The 19,764-nt window shown below is 45.6% G+C and overlaps 1 protein-coding gene across 1 annotated transcript in view; it reads left to right on the top strand.

Moving 5' to 3' along the window:
- Positions 1–19,764, top strand: part of LOC133018991 (cell adhesion molecule DSCAML1-like) — a 56,220-nt gene that overhangs the window by 33,517 nt on the left and 2,939 nt on the right. Inside the window, exons 8-26 of the mRNA XM_061085331.1 lie at positions 1,444–1,716; positions 3,131–3,415; positions 3,592–3,711; positions 3,808–3,984; positions 4,577–4,776; positions 6,260–6,356; positions 6,500–6,628; positions 7,679–7,846; positions 7,958–8,028; positions 9,323–9,563; positions 11,078–11,224; positions 12,394–12,549; positions 14,228–14,367; positions 16,914–17,067; positions 17,614–17,731; positions 17,866–18,029; positions 18,535–18,633; positions 18,896–19,084; positions 19,408–19,695. Of these exons, the coding sequence (XP_060941314.1) occupies positions 1,444–1,716; positions 3,131–3,415; positions 3,592–3,711; positions 3,808–3,984; positions 4,577–4,776; positions 6,260–6,356; positions 6,500–6,628; positions 7,679–7,846; positions 7,958–8,028; positions 9,323–9,563; positions 11,078–11,224; positions 12,394–12,549; positions 14,228–14,367; positions 16,914–17,067; positions 17,614–17,731; positions 17,866–18,029; positions 18,535–18,633; positions 18,896–19,084; positions 19,408–19,695 (3,216 nt within the window). The remainder of the gene's footprint in view (positions 1–1,443; positions 1,717–3,130; positions 3,416–3,591; positions 3,712–3,807; positions 3,985–4,576; positions 4,777–6,259; positions 6,357–6,499; positions 6,629–7,678; positions 7,847–7,957; positions 8,029–9,322; positions 9,564–11,077; positions 11,225–12,393; positions 12,550–14,227; positions 14,368–16,913; positions 17,068–17,613; positions 17,732–17,865; positions 18,030–18,534; positions 18,634–18,895; positions 19,085–19,407; positions 19,696–19,764) is intronic.

Genomic DNA, 19,764 nt, shown 5'->3' with positions numbered 1-19,764 from the left:
AACACACAACTATCCTGAACACACAGATATTTTAATTTAACTACATCTGTGGATGGAAATGTGTCCAGCTATTACTTTAAAAAGTGACAGCGACAGTGAACTTGTTTTTGAAAGTGATGTGTAAACTTTGCAATTAATCCACCCAACAAAACGTATGGGTTGATCCATGTAGATCACAGATCAACCGTGGTCTGTTACACCACTACTATCTATCTATCTATCTATCTATCTATCTATCTATCTATCTATCTATCTATCTATCTATCTATCTATCTATCTATCTATCTATCTATCTATCTATCTATCTATCTATCTATCTATCTATCTATCTATCTATCTATCTATCTATCTATCTATCTATCTATCTATCTATCTATCTATCTATCTATCTATCTATCTATCTATCTATCTATCTTTCTATCTATCTATCTATCTATCTATATATCTATCTATCTATCTATCTATCTATCTATCTATCTATCTATCTATCTATCTATCTATCTATCTATCTATCTATCTATCTATCTATCTATCTATCTATCTATCTATCTATCTGTCTATCTGTCTACCTGTCTATCTGTCTGTCTGTCTGTCTGTTTATCTATCTATCTATCTATCTATCTATCTCTGTATCTATCTATCTATCTATCTATCTATCTATCTATCTATCTATCTATCTATCTATCTATCTATCTATCTATCTATCTATCTATCTATCTATCTATCTATCTATCTATCTATCTATCTATCTATCTATCTATCTATCTATCTATCTATCTATCTATCTATCTATCTATCTATCTATCTATCTATCTATCTGTCTATCTGTCTATCTGTCTAATTGTCTGTCTGTCTGTCTGTCTGTTTATCTGTCTATCTGTATATCTATCTATCTATCTATCTATCTATCTATCTATCTATCTATCTATCTATCTATCTATCTATCTATCTATCTATCTATCTATCTATCTATCTATCTGTCTGTCTGTCTGTCTGTCTGTCTGTCTGTCTGTCTGTCTGTCTGTCTGTCTGTCTGTCTGTCTGTCTGTCTGTCTGTCTGTCTGTCTGTCTGTCTGTCTGTCTGTCTGTCTGTCTGTCTGTCTGTCTGTCTGTCTGTCTGTCCATCTATCTATCTATTTATCTATCTATCTGTACAGAATCACTTGTATACACAGAATATCTGGTTAGGCTAATAATCAACAAATATCCTCAGTCAGATTTGAGTAAAGGGAGCACAACTAACCTCCCTCTCCACCTGTCAACTTGCCCCAATCACTCTCTCCCTCCACCTTTATCTCTTCACCTCCTGTCTCCGTGGCTGCTCCCTTACTCTGCCATGACCTTCCTCGCCTCATCTGCCCCCTCTCTCTCCGACTCTCTGTGTCTCTCTCTCTCTGTCTCCTTCCCCCCCTCCACCCCCCCCTCTCTTCCCTGTGTCTCCAGGTCCACCTCGAATCAGACCCATGCGGGACATCACCGCAGTGGCGGGCCGGAACACCTACATCACGTGCCGCGTGATTGGCTACCCGTATTATTCCATCAAGTGGCTGAAGGAGGGCATGCAGCTGCCCGACAATCACCGCCAAGTGGTGTTCGAGAACGGCACCCTGAGGCTGACGGACGTGCAGAAGGGCGCCGACGAGGGCACCTACCTGTGCAGCGTCCTGATCCAGCCCCAGGTGTCGATCAACCAGACCGTCCACGTCACTGTCAAAGGTAAAAGAAGAATGGACTCAAATGGATAAACATCATCCAAGCTGCAGGAGTGGCTGTGGTACTCCTGCTTCGATATAGTCCAGGCAAAGTAGCCCATTTTGGAGCCAAAAATAGAAGTAATTGTAAAATAATTTTTTTCAGCATAGATTATTTCTATAAGGTGTCCAGAACAACATACTAAAAGTCCTAAGAAATCCTAGTTGAGGAAATATGTTTAATTCTCATCAATGTGTGCATTTAAGGCCCGGCAACAATATTTTTTTCCTTTACTCCTATCAAAATGAAACTTTACACAATGAAAGTAGCCATGAAATGTAACATTTTTTGTATTACAAGTTTCTTTGAAAATGAATTTATGTATGTATTTGTAATACATATGAATGGTGTTTGCCTTTGCAAATTAGGACATATTCAATAAGTGTGGAGCTCATGTGCTTGTCAAATTCATTTCAAAAGAAACTTGTAATACAAAAAATGTTACGTTTCATGGTTACTTTCATTGTGTAAAGTTTTATTTTGATTGGAGTAAAGGAAAAAAATAGTCTTTTTGGGGTGTATTGTTGCCGGGCCTTATTGGCACACATTGATGAGAATTAAACATATTTCCTCAACTAGGATTTCTTAGGACTTTTAGTATGTTGTTCTGGACACCTCATACAAATGATCTATGCTGAAAAAAATTATTTTACAAATAGTCGGTCGTAAAACGCTACTTTGCCTGGACTAATAGGCCAGAACACAAAATGTCTGCAGGAGGAAAACTGGATTCATCAACACTGAGTTCTTTGCCTCACACTGGTCACGTTGGTAAAAGCAGAACCATCGAGTGTCCAGTTTACAGATGCACAAAAAAAGATTTCTAGATATCAACATATCCGGTCACTGCGATTTGGCTTAACACAAATTATTTTTGACACACTCAGATGTCGATTTATGGCAGATTCAAGTTTCACTCTGTGTGTGTTTTTTGATTTGGTCTGTGAGTCGGGTCACGCTGGTAGCAGGGCAGCTGCAGAGGTGTTTAAGGGAGTGTGCGTGTGCTTGCATGTGAGTGTGTCTCTGATTTAATTAGATGAATAATAATGAAGCCTAGATTAAATCCCCCAGATGTCTCAGCTGTAGTACCCCCCACCCCAACCTTCATTACCATGGCAACGGAATGACTTCCTCCTGCCAATTGGACTCTAACCAGAGCAGCTATTATGGGTACAGGAGATGGGGGGGGTGGGCTGCAGAGGGGGAGAAGAGGAGAGGGTCCCACTGGCCAATGACCTTCTCTCTGTTTCTCCCTCTCGCAGCGGCGCTCCAGATGGCCGCGCTGCCGCTCTTCCACGTCTATGGCTTCCTGTGTTTCACTGACTCGCTGCACTCTTCCTCTCTCCGTCTCTCTCCCCCCCCCCCCCCCCCCCACCAGTGCCGCCGCTCATCCAGCCCTTTGATATCCCCTCTACCTCAGTGGGGAAGCTCATGTACATCGCCTGCGTGGTGTCATCCGGGGACATGCCCATACGCATCACCTGGCACAAAGACGGCCAGCTCATCGTGCCGGGCTCCGCCTCTGGCGTCGGCATCGAGACCAAAGAGTTCATGAGCTCCCTCCAAATCTCCAAGGTGACACTGAAGCACAACGGGAATTACACCTGCATCGCCAGCAACGCCGCCGCCACCGTCAGCTGGGAGAGACAGTTGATCGTTACCGGTGAGGGACTTATTGAGTGGAGAAATGCACAGTGGTGATGAATTAGGTCATATCGGATGTGATGGCTAATGTGCCGAGCTTAGAATGATGCATGTTATTTAAAGAGACTTTCCATTTTGTACGATTTCTCTTCTCGGCTTCTGCTTGAGTTCTTTAATCTACGTTTTGTGTCTCAGTGCCACCGCGGTTTACGGTGCAGCCCAACAACCAGGACTGTATCTACGGCAAAGCTGGAGTTCTCAACTGCTCCGTGGAAGGTTATCCGCCGCCGAAAGTCATGTGGAAACACGCCAAAGGTAAAAATCGGCTCATCATCCCGACAATATCGCAAATAACGAGATCACACGAACAAAGGACAAATGAAAGCAGTGACACATGGTTTATCTGTGCAGGTGTGGGAAACCCCCAGCAGTACCACCCAGTCCCTCTAACCGGCCGAATCCAGATCATGTCGAACGGCTCTCTGCTCATCCGACATGTTCTCGAGGATGACCGGGGGTACTACCTCTGTCAGGCCTCCAATGGAGTGGGCTCAGACATCAGTAAGAGCATGATCCTCACTGTCAAGAGTAAGTGTCAATCTTCCTCTCTCCGGCTTCAACCCACTTCCTTTCATAAGCACATCTCCTGGCCTGTGTGGCGCCGATACAGAGCTAAGTCCGGGCTTTTTGAAGGTGGGATCAGCTCCTCTCAGATGCACTCTTGCCCCCAGGCGAGTGCGGCCTGTACTGAACATAACAGAATCCCGTCTGTCCAGCACACCCTTAACTGTGGCTATCTTTGATATTGATTGATGTGTTGGGGCTGACTGTCTGTGTGCCCCCGAATGTTTGGTGGGGGGAAAGGGCTAATGAATTAGTGATGAAAACAAAACCACAGGAACCCCCTCAATCAATAATCTATGTCTGAGGAAATGAGGAGGAGAAGAGAAGCAAGTATGGGAAGAGGCGAGGAGGAGGGCAGACAGGGAGGAGGCAGCCTGAGAGAGGGCCAGTGGGGCTTGAAGCGTGAAATGAAAATGGAGAACCAATGGCAGAAACAGAGATGTCTATACATCTGTAATATATCCTCCGTTTCCAATGTCACATCTCTGTTCCCTCGTCTCATTACTCCCCCGTAATGCAATTCGTCACGCTGACACGTGTCTGTGATTCTGCTCAGTTCCCGCCATGATCACCAGCCACCCCAACACCACCATGGCCAGGAAAGGCCAGACCAAGGAGCTGAACTGCACGGCGCGGGGCGAGCAGCCCATCATCATCCGCTGGGAGAGGGGGGACACGGTCATCGACGCAGAGAGGAACCCGCGTTACTCCATCATCATCAACAAGAAAGGGGACGAAGTCATCTCCACCCTAAAGGTCAGTTTCAGACTGCAACTCTGAGCAGACCCCTGAACTCAAAAACTGAAAAAGACACCATAGAGTAAAGTAATTGAAAAAGCCCATTTACTCATAAATGAAGATATTTAGCCACACAAACAGTTTAAAGCTTTCAGGTCATTTCCATTTTGATAGATATCTTCTTTCCATGGTCAGTGTAAACTTTAACAAAAGCAAACAACAGGCAGACATAAAGTCAGCTCTGAATTTAATAGCTTTACACCTTTACACCTTGTATATTCACCTTCTTACACACAGGTAGCTTACCTTAGCTCAGTATAAATATTGGCAACCAAAGAAACAGCTAGGTCTGGTATGTGCCAAGCTAAAAAAAAACATTTTACTTTCCTTCTGAAACTATAAAAGTGACCTGCAGTAAAGGAGCCACAGCAAGTGAAGAGCAGCTGCTGGACTCAGACCACATCACCCTAGCTGCTGCACAAAGAGACGTTCACCTGTTTATTCCTAGTTCAGTGAAGCTGGAGAACCAATGTTGCTATTGTGAGCGCACCCGTTGTAATAATCGTGACGTTGGCGTGATCAACAACATCAATTATGTTGAAGAGGCCCAGCCGCCGCTGCCACAGAGCGCTGGTCGTCTGTTTGTTCAAGGTTTATTAACATATCACGTGTCCAAATTGCACCAAATTCAGCCCTGCACTTCCTTTAACAATACACAAGTGTGAAGCTATTAAGATGAATGTTTCTCGAGATAAGTCAGCCACAATCATACAGATGCAGATGCTTTTGAATACAGACTACTCCGCTCCTCCGCTCCCTTCACTGGCTACCAGTGGCTGCCCGCATCCGGTTCAAAACACTTGTACTTGCGTACCATGCTGTGAACAGATCAGGTCCAGTTTACATCCAGGACATGGTCAAAAATTACACACCAGCACGTTCACTCCGCTCTGCTTCGGCTAATCAGCTCGTTGCTCCTTCACTGCGAGCTAAACACTCATCAAAATCACGACTGTTTTCTGTCCTAGCTCCTAAATGGTGGAATGAGCTCCCAATTCACATCAGGACATCTGAAAGTTTACACATCTTCCGCAGAAAACTAAAAAAACTAACCACTTTTGAAACTAACACTTTGGTAGCACTAAAATGGCACTTACCAATAGCACTATGTAGTTTTGCTTTATTTTGAAGAAATTGTACTGTCTTGATTCTTGTTGTTCTGGGTTTGTTCCCTCGGGGTTGAATGCACTTATTGTAAGTCGCTTTGGATAAAAGCGTCAGCTAAATGAAATGTAATGTAATGTAAGATGGACAGAAAGATTTCTGGAATGGTTATATAGATAGTCTGAGCTTATCGCAACAGATGTATGAGTGATGTAAATATTGAAAGTAAATCATCTGACGTCACAGATTTAGGTTTTTAGGTGTTTGATGATGTAAATACACTGTGTGACTGCAGGAGAGGTTCACCATGCCATGTTGCTTTTTGTTTTGCTCACAGCTGAACCCAGCCGAACGAGGAGATTCTGTCTTCTTCTCCTGCCATGCCATCAACTCCTATGGAGAGGGTCGAGGTCTTATCCAGCTCACTGTGCAAGGTATCCATACCACGTGGCCACATATCTCTCACTAAACTTGCTCTATTCACTAAAACCTTAGCGTCAGATATATAGCTTAGTGTAGTAGGATCAGGTCTGGTGGGGAAAAGCTCTCAACCTGTCTTTCTCTCCAACACACACAGAACCACCAGATCCCCCAGAGCTGGAAGTGAGGGAAGTGAAGGACCGGAGCATGAACCTGCGCTGGATCCAACGGTTTGACGGGAACAGCATCATCACCAGCTACGACATCGAGTATAAGAATAAATCGGGTAGGTGTCCTTAACAAACCTGTTAAGCAGCACCGGCTCACGGGCGGGCCGGTGCTGCTGATAAGCCTCAAACATTGTTATTTACAGAACTGCCTCGTACCGCTAGATACTGATGCAACATATCCTTAGAAAGCTAAGATTCTTCCGATTCGACTGATGTAAACCATTTCAAGATCCGATCACCACAGCAGGTACAATTAACGTCTCAGTCAAGACACTAACACAAAAAAAACAATCACAAAGTCGACGTCACTCACCTAAGAAGCATCATATTAATCCACAGATCGATAACATTCCAACGAAAACAGTCTTGGTACATTGCCAAAGGTCCAGACGATCCAATCCAGTAACATAATCAGTCCAAAACACACTATTACATCAATGAATAGCCACAGTCAGCTGTTGCGTAATCTCAGCGCAGCCAGCATCAAGATATAAACAACATGAAAGATGTTTATTTGTATACATTTTAAACCATATGACCGGTTTTGCCTCCTTTATATAAAAGTATGATTTTGAGTGTAAAAGTAGCCTTTTTAGCCTAGTTGGTTACCATAGTTCCAAATGGCCTTTGTGGAAAACGCCTAGACATGCCCTTAGGAAAAAATGTGAATATTCATTTTCTGTGGTATTGTTATCAAATTTGAACCTGGGCTAGACAAGGCTTCATGCTCGGGTCCCAGTGTGTTTTCCAGCTCATAAGTCCCAGCTAGAGTCATCTGCAGGCATCTGTTTAACAAAAAATATTCAGGCGGAAATAAAAACCTTCTACTTCACTGTGTTCCAACTGCTATTACTCAATGTCAGCAGCACTTAGACTGATTCTGACTGTTGGGGGGGGGGGGGGGGGGGGGGAGTTCAGAATGTTACCTTTCAAAGAGACCAAGATCATGCATGTACTCCAAATGGTTCAAGAACAGCTTTCAATTTACTTTCGGTACTCCTCAGACAGGCATTTAAGGCGAATCTCACCCGCTGCTTAAGAGGCTACATTTGCCTTCCAGATTTTTTGAAGACACATATCGGAAAACATGAATCTTATCTTTTCAGACACCTGGGATCACATGTACACAACCAGGAACATCTCACCCACCAACAACCAGGCCAACATCGTGGAGCTGCACCCGGCCTGCGTTTACAGCATCCGCATGTACTCCTACAACAAGATTGGCCGCAGCCTTCCCAGCAAAGAGCTCACGATCAGTACTGAAGAAGCACGTGAGTGATAGGGATCCTCTGTTGTTATGGCTTTCGTACGTTTTCTTTTGTATTTAAAACGGGCCGATGTATATTGACAGTAACACTTTATCTGTCATCTTCAATCAACAGCACCAGACGGGCCGCCAATGGAAGTCATCCTCACACCGATGACATCCCAGAGCATACGGGTCACATGGAGGGTAAAGTCACTACTATTCTTTGCTAAGAGCTGTGTGTTATTATTCAGTGGCCGTGTCTGCACAACAGTTAGATATAAATAACCAAATATAACAACTCATCACTCACTCAACTGCTGGTTGGATAAAGCAAGTCCAAATGTTTAAGTTCTGATAGGCATTGTAACAAGTGGTTATCACAATAGCTTCACAGCAGGAAGGTTTGTGTTATGAAACCAGGTTCCTCCTGAGCTTCTCTTTGTGGATTCTGTGTTCTCGCTGCATCTGCGTGGTATCCTGGCTTGACTTTGAGTTGACCATAGGTGTGAATGTTTGATCGTCAACCCTTTGAAACGCTGGCGACCTGTCCAGAGTGTTGCCCGTCCCAGCCAGCCTTGAATCCCTGCAGGTCCACCGCAACCCCTCAAAAGGATAAGTGGTCTAGGTTAAAGATGACGGATGGATGGATTGATTGCTACAAGCTTAACGATTCAAAGTTTTATTCTTGATCTAGAATTGAGGGATGTAAATGTTTACATTTTTGTTTTTAAGTAGTGCACAATGGAGAACATGTAATTACCCCCTGAGGTAAAAACACATTCTGTGTGTGAATCTGCAGAATCTCTTGCTGATTTCTGGCTTCCGTTTTTTCACGTTTGAGCCGGCCTTGGTTGCCCGCAGTAAAACGTGTGGAGAGCAAAAGAAGGGGACAACATTGACTGAAATGTTTGGCTTTGGCTGTTTAATTTCACTGCATTGATATCAATCAATCAATCAATCAAATTTTATTTGTATAGCCCACATTCACAAATAACAATTCGTCTCATAGGGCTTTAACATGGTGTGACATCCTCTGTCCTTAACCCTCAACAAGAGTAAGGAAAAACTACTAAAAACCCTTTTAACAGGTAAAAATATGTAGAAACTTCAGAGAGACACATGTGAGGGATCCCTCTCCCAGGACGGACAGAAGTGCAATAGATGTCAAGTATAGGAAAACATCATCGGGATTAAAGTTTTTTAGCAGCATTGATGAGGGTAAACATTTTTGAAGGATAGCTTCAATACTATATGTCAAGTATGCAGATAGCTGTTAATAGGGATGAGACAAAATGTTGTCTCAACCTTAAACACACTTAAAACATATCTCTCTCTTTGTTTTGTGTTGAGGATCATAAATGTAGTTTCACTGAGATTACTGTACATATATCTGCCAAATAACGGAACAGTTGCAATGCCACACTATGATTCAATGCACACAGACATGGTTTAAGGTTGATGTGCACTGTTGCATTAACGTTAACCACATCTCTTTCAGGCCCCAAAGAAGGAGCTGCAGAACGGGGTGATCCGAGGCTACCAGATCGGTTACAGAGAGAACGGTCCGGGCAGCAACGGACAGTACAGCATAGTGGAGATGAAAGCCACAGGGGACAGTGAGGTGTACACCTTGGACCTCCTCAAGAAGTTTGCCCAGTACGGGGTAGTGGTCCAGGCCTTCAACAGAGCAGGGACGGGCCCATCCAGTACTGAGATCAACGCCACCACGCTGGAAGACGGTAAGAAAATTAGACGGTAAAAAGAAGTACAGCGGAGGTGAGAGTAGGGTTGCAAAATTCCAGGAATATTCAAAGTTGGAAACTTTCCATGGGAATTACCGGGAATTAACGGGAATTAACGGGAATAAACTGGAAATGTTGTGGGTAATTTATACTAACTGTATTTACGTTGTCATATACAGACATAAATATAAACATTTTGTTGTGTCATAGGTTGATTTGAGCCCTGAGGAAACTTTGGGCACTTGACTCTGCGCTTCTGCATCGTTGTGTCATTCTTAACATAGGTCTTTGCACAGTATTCGCAGATGTACACAGCCTTTCCTTCTTCTTTGGATGGGGTGAAATGTCTCCACACATGAGATAGTGCACGTGGCATTGTTCTGTAGAATAAGATGAGAAAAAAGTTTGTAAAAAAACACTAATGCAATGCCAGAGATATAAATAGTTAGCCAAACAATTGGAATAGTCTGTAAAAATATTTTACAATTGATGGATAAATGAATGGAAATAGGCTAGATGAACAGATGAACAATCCTCAATCAGCATGCTAATATATTTTCCCCAGTAATATCATCGAAACTTACCTGACTAGTCCTGCACACTACAGCAGGCCTCAGTAGTGCTGTAGTGTGAAGGATGCTGGGAATTATCTGTGCATTCGTTCCGCCCCTTTGCAACCCTAGGTGAGAGGATGCCTATCTATGTGATTTGTCAGAAAAGTAAATAGAGTCAAGCGCAAAAACAGGACGGAAGACACACACATTAACAGCTAACATACATATATAGACACTCATGCTCAAACAAAATGGTAGAAATGAATTTTCCGCACATCCCCCATTATTCTTTTCACTTTAATTAGCACCCTCATTAGGCTGGTGGAGAGCCAGAGAGGAACAAGGAACCCCATTACTCTCTTAACGTCTGCCCACTCTACCTCCTTTTTCTCCTTCTCTCCTTTTCTACATCTTCCTCCGCTTGTTTCCCTCCTCATCCGTGCACACTATTGTTGCGCCTCTATTTCTTTGGGCAGTTCTGATGGACACTAACAGCAACACAAGTGCAATCACCTTTAACAGGAGCACAGATTTGATCCTCCACACATCATCTGCATTTTAACCCTGTTAGGTTTGACCGTTTTGCTATTCATGTTGCTCTCTCTCTCTCTATCCCTCTCTCCCTCTCAGGGCTCTTCCTCCCTTCCTCCAAACCCCCCCTCCGTACCTCCCCTCCCTCCCTCTCCAACGCTCTAAAAGCTAGCAGCGAACAAGGAGCCATTCAGAGCTAATTTGAGCTTATTTGACTGATTTATTTCAGCGGAGAGATTGCCTGTGGGTTGTGGTGTTGAGTAGTCATTAATTACGAGTGCTTCAGCCGCCACGCTAAATCAGCCAGTTCTTCTTAGCGACAGCAAAAAAGCACGTTTTTTTTCCCCGAAATCATTTAAACAACCTCCAACAACTCATATTTAAACGGCGCAGCACTAACACTCGTCCCCTGTCTCTCTCCCCCAGTGCCCAGCGAGCCCCCGCAGAACGTGCGAGCCATCTCGGTGACGTCGGACGAGGCGGTGATCACGTGGGCGGAGCCTCCACGGCTGACGCTGCACGGCGTGCTGAAAGGCTACCGTGTGGTGTTCTGGTCCCTCTTCCCCGACGGAGGTGGGTGCTGTGGGGGTCCGGCCCAGTGGCCAATGCAGAGTAATTATCACCTATCTCATTCTAAAGCTAATCCCCGCCCTCCCTCCTTCCCTCCCTCACTCCCTCCCACCCACCGACCGCCTACCTACCTGTCAGTGTTGTGCGTCAGAAAGTGTTAATGTGTGTCCGCACCTTTCTCATGAGGCACTCCCCCCCCCCTGTTCCTTCGCTGGATTTGTCCACGTTTGCCCCTTGTTTCTTTTCGTAATAGATTGTCATGTGTGTCGTTATTGATGCTCCCTGAGATTAAAGTGGTGTAGTTGTGTGTTTGTGGTCCTACGACTTTCTCATAGATGTTCAACTAATTTGCAAACGATGCTTTGTAGGAAATGACTTCCAGAAAACTACAATCATTTCTTAAGGCCGGCGCATGCTTCTGCGTTTTCAGGGGAACGGAGACGCAGGAGCCCTTCCGGGCCCCTCACGGCCCTTCCTACGTCCTTACGTGCGTCGGCCGATTTTTCTAACAAGACGGCAAAGCCCCGCAAGCGTCACCCGGCCGCGAGGGCTGTGATTGGTCTGCTGACTACATCATTTCTGGAGTCGCATTTCCGGTTCATGCCCGGAAACCACGGAAGATTTAGAAGAACGAATATGGACCAGATAGAAGAGCACTTGGCAGAAGAGATCCGACACTATGTCCACTAGTATAACCCGTCACTAACCGGCGGATTTTTCCGCCAGAAAAAGGCTCTGCGGAGCCGCCGTGGCGATGTAAATAAATCGCTTTTCTTCGTGCAACACGCGAAGAAGAGCCGACTTCGACAAAAAACATTACTGCGCCTAGTGTTCTGGCGGGGAATTGCATGGCAACACGTGCAACGGTTGGAGAACCATGAATGACAACGAGTCCTGCGTTACAGCTGCGTGCCTGCGGGCCCCTGACGACGCAGAAGCATGCGCCGGCCTTTAGTCTAACCGTCTTTTAGTAGCCCATAGAAAATGTTGGGACAGAGCTCACAAATCCCAGTGTGTGCTCTAACATCCTCTCTGCAGCTTCTCCCCTGCAATTTTAATCCAGGCCACAATCACATTTCCTTCAAAACATTTTGAGCAAAGCAAGAGTTGGTCTGTGTTGCCTGTCTCCGCCACCGCCAGTGCTCTCTGAAACCAGCGTCCTCTTCCCTCAGAATGGGGGGAGATGCAGAACATCACCACGACCCGCGAGCAGGTGGAGCTGCGCGGGTTGGAGAAGTTCACCAACTACAGTGTCCAGGTGCTGGCCTACACGCAGGCCGGGGACGGGGTCCGTAGCAACGTGCTGTACATCCAAACCCGCGAGGACCGTAAGTACACACAGATTGGATTTTTAAACCAAAATGTATCAGCATTTAATGTATTCATTCATGTATTTCAGAGAAGAAAATTGTGTGGTGTGAGGGTTAGGGAGATGGGAGAGGGACAGAGGGGAAAAAAGAGGGGCGCTGGGCTACATCTCTAACCCATGACAAAAGCTCACTTACGCCGGGAACCTCCATTAGCAGTGCTAATGAGAATTAAGAGGCTTTGCTCCTCGGCTCAGGGCTGAGGGCGGCTGGAGGAAGACACTCCGGGGAGGGGAGGTGGGCGGGGGGGTGTTCTGTGGGACCGTACAACATCCAGGCGTCAGCCATCAGCCCGGGCCTGCGTCTTTTTCCCACCAGCCCCCTTTGCCACGGGCCTGAGGATTAACTCCTCTCGGATTAGAGAGAATTAATTTTGTGCTTACACCATTGGAGGCGGGATTACAGCCAGATCCGTGTCTCTTTATAGAGGGGGGGGGGGGGCGGAGGAGGGGCCCCCTGGGGTTGAAGATGGAGAGATAGGAAGGTGATCATCACGCGGCCCTTTTCTCGTCGGACAAAAAAGACAACACGGAAATGTCACGGCTGAAAAGTGTATTAGCGCCGCACCGTGACATCCCCGTCCTCTGATTGGCACAGCGGTGTGTAATGTATTCATGTAGGTGGGGCTGTTCCCTCCGCACCACTGTGCCCCCCCCCCCCCCCCCCCTCCACCTCATCAACACCGGGGCTGCGCTGGCTGTGCGGCGGAGCGTCAGCACATTTTGGGCAGATTTTGGGCACCAGATGGGACTTAACTCTCCCTCCTCCCACCGCCACTCCTACTTTGACATGGAGGTCCAGTTATGATAATGATGACTGGCTACTCTCCTACCCCTCCCCACCACCACCACCACCACCACCACCACCATCATCTCTCCCCCAGGAACTGCACCTATCATCCCCGCCTCCCTTTTCTAAAAAAAAAATGGGCCTGGCTTCGTGTATCCTTTCAGAGTCTGCGTTGTTTTTTTTGTATCGCCGCTCATGTGATGCACAGGGTGAAGGAGAGTACGAGGGCCGGTTCAACGATCAAGGGGCCTCACGTAAAGGGAAATTGGGGGGGAGGCTTTACAGGGCTCCTTCTTTAGACCCCAGATGAGGCCCACTTTCAGACACAAGTTATATTTATGTGGGGAATTGAAAAGACTTGACACTGGGAACCTCACCCCGAGAAGCCAATGTGACAAAAGCACCTTTAGAGGAATCCAGCACCCTGATGTGTGTTTTTTGTGTGAACAGCGCATCCATTTTAAACCCTCAGCTTGTAATAAGAGTATTAAGTGGTGTCCAGTGTCGAGCTGAAGTGGCCAGCGGAAGGATCAGCCACGAGTACTGTCTAATCTGTTTGTGGGTTGGAGAGTTAAAGAGAATGCTGGGTGTCACCGAGTCAGAAACGCTGACCAGTGTCTGAATGAACATATGTCACAGCCGTCCACCCAAAGGGAGTTCTTCCAAGTCCTCCCAGAGCGGCTTAGAGCAGGATAAGACCACCAATCTGAAAACAAGCCTGCTCACTTTAATAGGCATCCAACACCCAGCATGTGTGTGCACAAAACACACACACACACACACACACACACACACAAGCACATACGTATATTCATCCCATCCATGCTGATGTTCTTGTTTTTGTGTCTAGTTCCTGGACCGCCGGCTGGAATTAAGGCGGTTCCCTCGTCTCCAAGTAGCGTGGTTGTGTCCTGGTTACCCCCCCTCAAACCAAATGGTGTGATCCGCAAGTACACCATCTACTGCTCCAGTCCAGGTTCTGGACAGCCAGTAAGTCTCTGCTCCGTGGGTGCGACTCACACACGACCAGTACAAAATGATTCAGCTGATTGAGAAGCAAAGAATTTATGAACTTGATAAAAATCAACCAATTAAAACAACTGATTTGTAACCACTCCTATTAATTGAACCTGTGCGTGTGTGTGTGTCTGTATGTGTGTGCGTCTCTTTCACTGTGTTTGCACCATCGCTTTATTTCCTGCCCTCCCAGATGAACAGATGAGGTTGTCTTGGCAACGTGATGAGACGTAGATATGCAAATGAGGCAGAGAGCAAGCTCACACATGCACACTGCCGCATCAGAAACACACACACACACACACAGACACACAGACTCACACACACAGACGGATATCACATTTCAATATCTTCTATTTATACACATGTACGTGGCGTTTCAGTTGTGGTCGGATCATGTTCGCCACAAAAACCAGCGCACGGTGAAACCTGATATCAGGCTAGAATCTCACTTTCTTATTATTCACAAATACTCCTCCCTCTCTGTGCATGAGTGCCATGTAAATGAGCCCAGGCAGGGAGGAGAGAGGGAGGGGGAGGAGGGAGGAAAGGAGGTTGAGACAGAGAGAGAGAGAGAGAGAGAGAGAGAGAGAGAGAGAGAGATAGAGAGAGAGAGAGAGAGAGAGAGAGAGAGAGAGAGAGAGAGAGAGAGAGACACCATCAGATGTACACAGAGACCGAGGGGAAATTAGAGAAAAAGAGAGGGATGAGGGGAGAGCTAGAGGGGGAGAGGGGGAGAGAGAGTGAGAGACAGGCAGGGGGAAAGGGAGGAGCAGAGGAGGGTATCAGTCACATCGAGATGAGAGTGCTTTTGTCCGTCTTTTCATTATCTCCCTGTATCACTCCCTGGATCACCACAACACCACCGCTATGCTGGAGGAATGTTCGAATGCACCCCTCCACACGCGCACACACACACACACACACACACACAAACACACACACACACACACACACACACACACACACACACACACACACACACACATCCTTACCCCACCCTCCCACTGTCCCTCCATCCTCTCCTCTTCACTGAGCGAGACAGAGGGGGATAGGGAAAAGAGAGAAAAGCAAATGGTGAAGGAACTGGAGATGAACATTGAGAGATGAACAGATTAAAGAGATAACGGAGGCTCGACTTGAGAGAAAACAATGTTTTTGTGCGTGCATTGGAGTGCGTGTGTATGTGTGTGTGTTTATCCGTGTGTGTGTGTGCAGGTGCATATGTGAACATCTTAGAGATGCGCTTGTTAGAGAAATATTCACAGGAACAGTATTACAGCCACAATTGCTTTTTTCTATCCAGTGAATACATCTGCCTGTGTGGGGGTGACATATTTAAATTAACTGTTTAAAATATTCTTGTTCCAAATATCTAGAATTGAAGCATTCAATCTTGAACACTTTTTTCCCATTTTATTATCTTTTTTTTCTTAGATTTCTCAATTGCTTAAACACATTTTCTGGTAATATTAAATTCTCAAAATATGAAATGCAATTCCATTTAAACTGCGTATGACAACATTCATAAGTCCTGCAAAGGCTGATGTCTTCTCAGGAATATTTACCTGCAAGACAAAGCTAAATAAATAAAAATACAAATCACTATTTCCAAAATAACATTTATTTTATCAGTTTCAATCAAGACAATTAGAATATTCCACCTAATATATCTACCCTGCTTCAGGAATAGCAGCACAAATCAACTTAATTAGACATTTTGTTTTAAAGCATCAAGTTCAAAGGGAAATCTGCATTGAGCAATTTGGAGCCCTAAAAGACACCTTTGGAAAAACATATTCCAATATCTACATTTCTCATGCAGATGCCAAATATTCAGGCTATAAAAGGTTGTGAATACATGTCATAGTTACACATGACATATTTATGATTAACCAGAGCAGAAACATTTATTCTAAAATGCCTAAAATGTGAATACAAAAAATGTGAAAAAATAGAAAACCATTTTCAAACATATATTATAGATAGATGGGTAGAAAGTACTTATAATCATGACTTTTACCACAAAGAAGAAAAGTTGTGCTCATGTGTTGATCAGTTAAATTTAAGATAAAAGGATCAAGTTTCTTAAATGTCCTCCTGCAAATCAGGATGTCGGTTAAAAACCTTCAGGTCTTTATTGTGTCCAGATGCTGACTCATCTCTGAACAACTCTACACTAATTTAATGCATTTTTCATGGAAAACATTTGGCTATGTTGTAAAAATTATCAAATTAGCAACACGTTGAATATGTTTAGCTGCATCAGTTTCAGGGTCCTGGTATTATTCCTGCTGACTACTTTTAGTTCATGTTATTGTAACACATGCTTTTTCCATTCTATAAAAAGCTGTGAAAAAAGGCATAGTGGCAGGATGTCGCCTTCTTTATTTCAAAAGACATATTTGACCTATAACACTTCTTCAGTTTGCACTCTCTCGTACCCGAGCCGCCACCAGTTGTGTCATGTCACCTCTCAAGGTTTCGCTAACACCACCTCGCGTGCTCTCTTGTTCCAGGCGCCCAGCGAGTACGAGGCCAACCCCGAGATGCTCTTCTACCGAATCACGCACCTCAGCCGCGGCAAACAATACCACATCTGGTCTGCAGCCGTGACAACCGCCGGCCGTGGGAACATCAGCTCAAAGGTCATAGTGGAGCCTGCTGGGAAAGGTGGGTCCTCCCGGCGAGCCCGCAGTGTCGGGATCTCTGTAAAGGTTAAGCGAGGGAGCTCTGTAAAGATGGCAGTGAAACGGCAACACGATGCCCCGTGCGTAGATCACTTTCATCGCTCGCTCTCCTCCTCCCTCTGTCTGCGCTCTCCGCTATTGATTGACAGCCGTAGTATTGATTGAGTAGCGGCAATGTGGCAAGAAACGCTGTTGTTAATTATGTGGTGATGAACAGGGCCTATCCAGTAAAATGACCCTTGGGGAGAGAAGTAGCAGGTGAGAATCAATAGAGGGAGGATCTATGGAGAAAAGATGGACTGAGACTAAGAGGCTGGAGGAGGGGCTTTGATAAAACGCCGCTCCACGGATTTTTACTCCTTCGGGGCAGACCAGGTCACTCCTTCAGCACTGAGTGGTAGGCAGACTAGCTAAAGTATGAGGAAAGACATCAATGTGATTTTTGGTTTATCTCTCATCATCTGAGTGAGAGGGTGTGTCCTTTAAGTTAATGGTCTGATTTTGTTGTTTTTTTTCTCTTTATGAGCAGTCCCGGCTAAGATCCTGTCCTTCGGCGGCACAGTGACCACACCCTGGATGAAGGAAGTTCGTCTGCCCTGCAGCTCGGTGGGAGAGCCCGCCCCCACGATTAAATGGACCAAAGACAGGTCGGAGTTCATCATATACTGTCTACATGTCAGCGTCATGACTCACACACGCAGATCTGCTGCTGGTGAACGCAATACAACTGGAACTTACTCCAGGATGAGACTGTTAACATGTGTCTGTCTGTGTTCATCAGTGAGGACTCTGCCATTCCAGTGACAGCCGACAGCCAGCGGCAGATCTTATCCAATGGGACGCTGGTGCTGCGTTCAGTCAAAGCAGAGGACTCTGGGTATTACACCTGCACGGCCACTAACACGCTGGGCTTTGACACCATCATAGTCAATCTCGTGGTGCAAGGTGAGAAAAAACGGAGGATGTATTGGAGTGGAGCTGATTTGCGGGAAACGTGTGTTCTCTGTGAAACTCACCTTTGCCAAGGAGGTTATGTTTTCACCCCTGTCCGTTTGTTTGCTTGTGTGTTAGTTAGTAAACAAGATTTTTTCAAAAAAATTCCGGATTGGTTCCGACAAATTTGAATGAACGGCCAAGAACAAATGCATCTTTGTTGCAGATCCTGATCACATGATCCAGGAATGTTTTATCACTTTCTCTAACACTGTGAGAAAGAACGTTTTGAAATGTTCACTGATTTCCCAGGGAATGATGGATTGATCTTGATGATATTCATTTTTCATACTTTTTTTTTTACATTATTGTGAAATTCTCAAGAAATAAAGCAGAAATCTTGAAAAATTATTTTTGGACTGATATAAGGCCTTGGCGGAGTATGTGTCCTACTGATTACCATTCTAGATATGGTGGTGTTGAGTCACAGTCTTTGTGTGTGTGTGTCTAAACCCAGTTCCTCCGGACCAGCCTCGTCTGACTGTCTCCACCACCTCCACCTCCTCCATCACCCTGGCTTGGATCCCGGGGGACAATGGAGGAAGCTCCATCAGAGGTACGCTGACAGAAACATATACAGCTCCCCCATGACGTGTGTTTATGACAGATCATTCACCCTTTTGCTCCCAGTTGTACTAATGCTGCATACATCAGTGTAAACAATGAGCTTAATGTTTCTGGGTAAGACGAAGGCAAGTTAGTGATGTTCGAAGGTGATTGTCGCCCCCTGGTGTCCGACAGATGTAGCGGCAGCAAATCCTTAATCCGTGTTCTAAAGTACTTGGGTTTGACATGAATCTGTGCCTGTGCGGCTGCAGGGTTTGTGCTGCAGTATTCCGTGGACAACACGGAGGAATGGAGGGACGTGTTCATCAGCTCCACTGAGCGCTCCTTCAGGCTGGACAACCTGCGCTGCGGAACCTGGTACAAGGTCAAGCTGGCCGCCAAGAACAGCGTGGGCTCGGGGCGCATCAGTGAGATCATCGAGGCCAAGACCCATGGAAGAGGTGAGCGGTGGGAAAAGCAAAAATTGTGATGTTTCCCTGTTTACTTTATTAAGTTAAATTAAATTAAATGCATTAAAATTACATTATTTCTCAAAAAAAATAAACAAATACAAGAGAGCGCCAAAAGATTTGGCCCTGCAGTGTTGCTGTGATATAAATGAGTTCACAATCTGAGTTGTACTCAATGTCCTCAAGTTACATTACATATTATAAATCCTGAAATTCTTCACCATGACTAAGATCTTGAATGAATATATAATAATCCCCCATGTTGCTATGTTGGCCTCATCCCCCCTGTGTGTCTTTGCCCTCTTTCTCTATAGAGCCGGTGTTCAACAAGGACCAGCCGTTACTCACCCACATCAACTCCACACACGCAGGGCTCAACCTGCAGGGCTGGACCAGCGGCGGCTGTCCCATCACCGACATGATGCTGGACTTCAGACCCAAAGGCACCTGGGCCTGGCAGAGCCTCAAGGCCAACTCCACCACGCAGCTCTTCCTCAGCGAGCTGCGGGAGGCCACGTGGTACGAGCTCAAAATGAAGGCCTGCAACAGCGCCGGGTGTGGCAACCAGAGCTCCCAGTTTGCCACCACCGACTACGACGGCAGTGAGTGCATCCCAAGATCCGTCAGTCTTCAGTCACCTCTTCCTCTCGCACTAACCTTTCTATACTAAG

Source organism: Limanda limanda, chromosome 14, assembly GCF_963576545.1.
Source record: "Limanda limanda chromosome 14, fLimLim1.1, whole genome shotgun sequence".
NCBI classification, from domain to species: Eukaryota; Metazoa; Chordata; class Actinopteri; order Pleuronectiformes; family Pleuronectidae; genus Limanda; species Limanda limanda.
The sequence above is the reverse complement of the archived record's forward strand: the minus strand, read 5'-3'. Positions and strand labels throughout refer to the sequence as shown.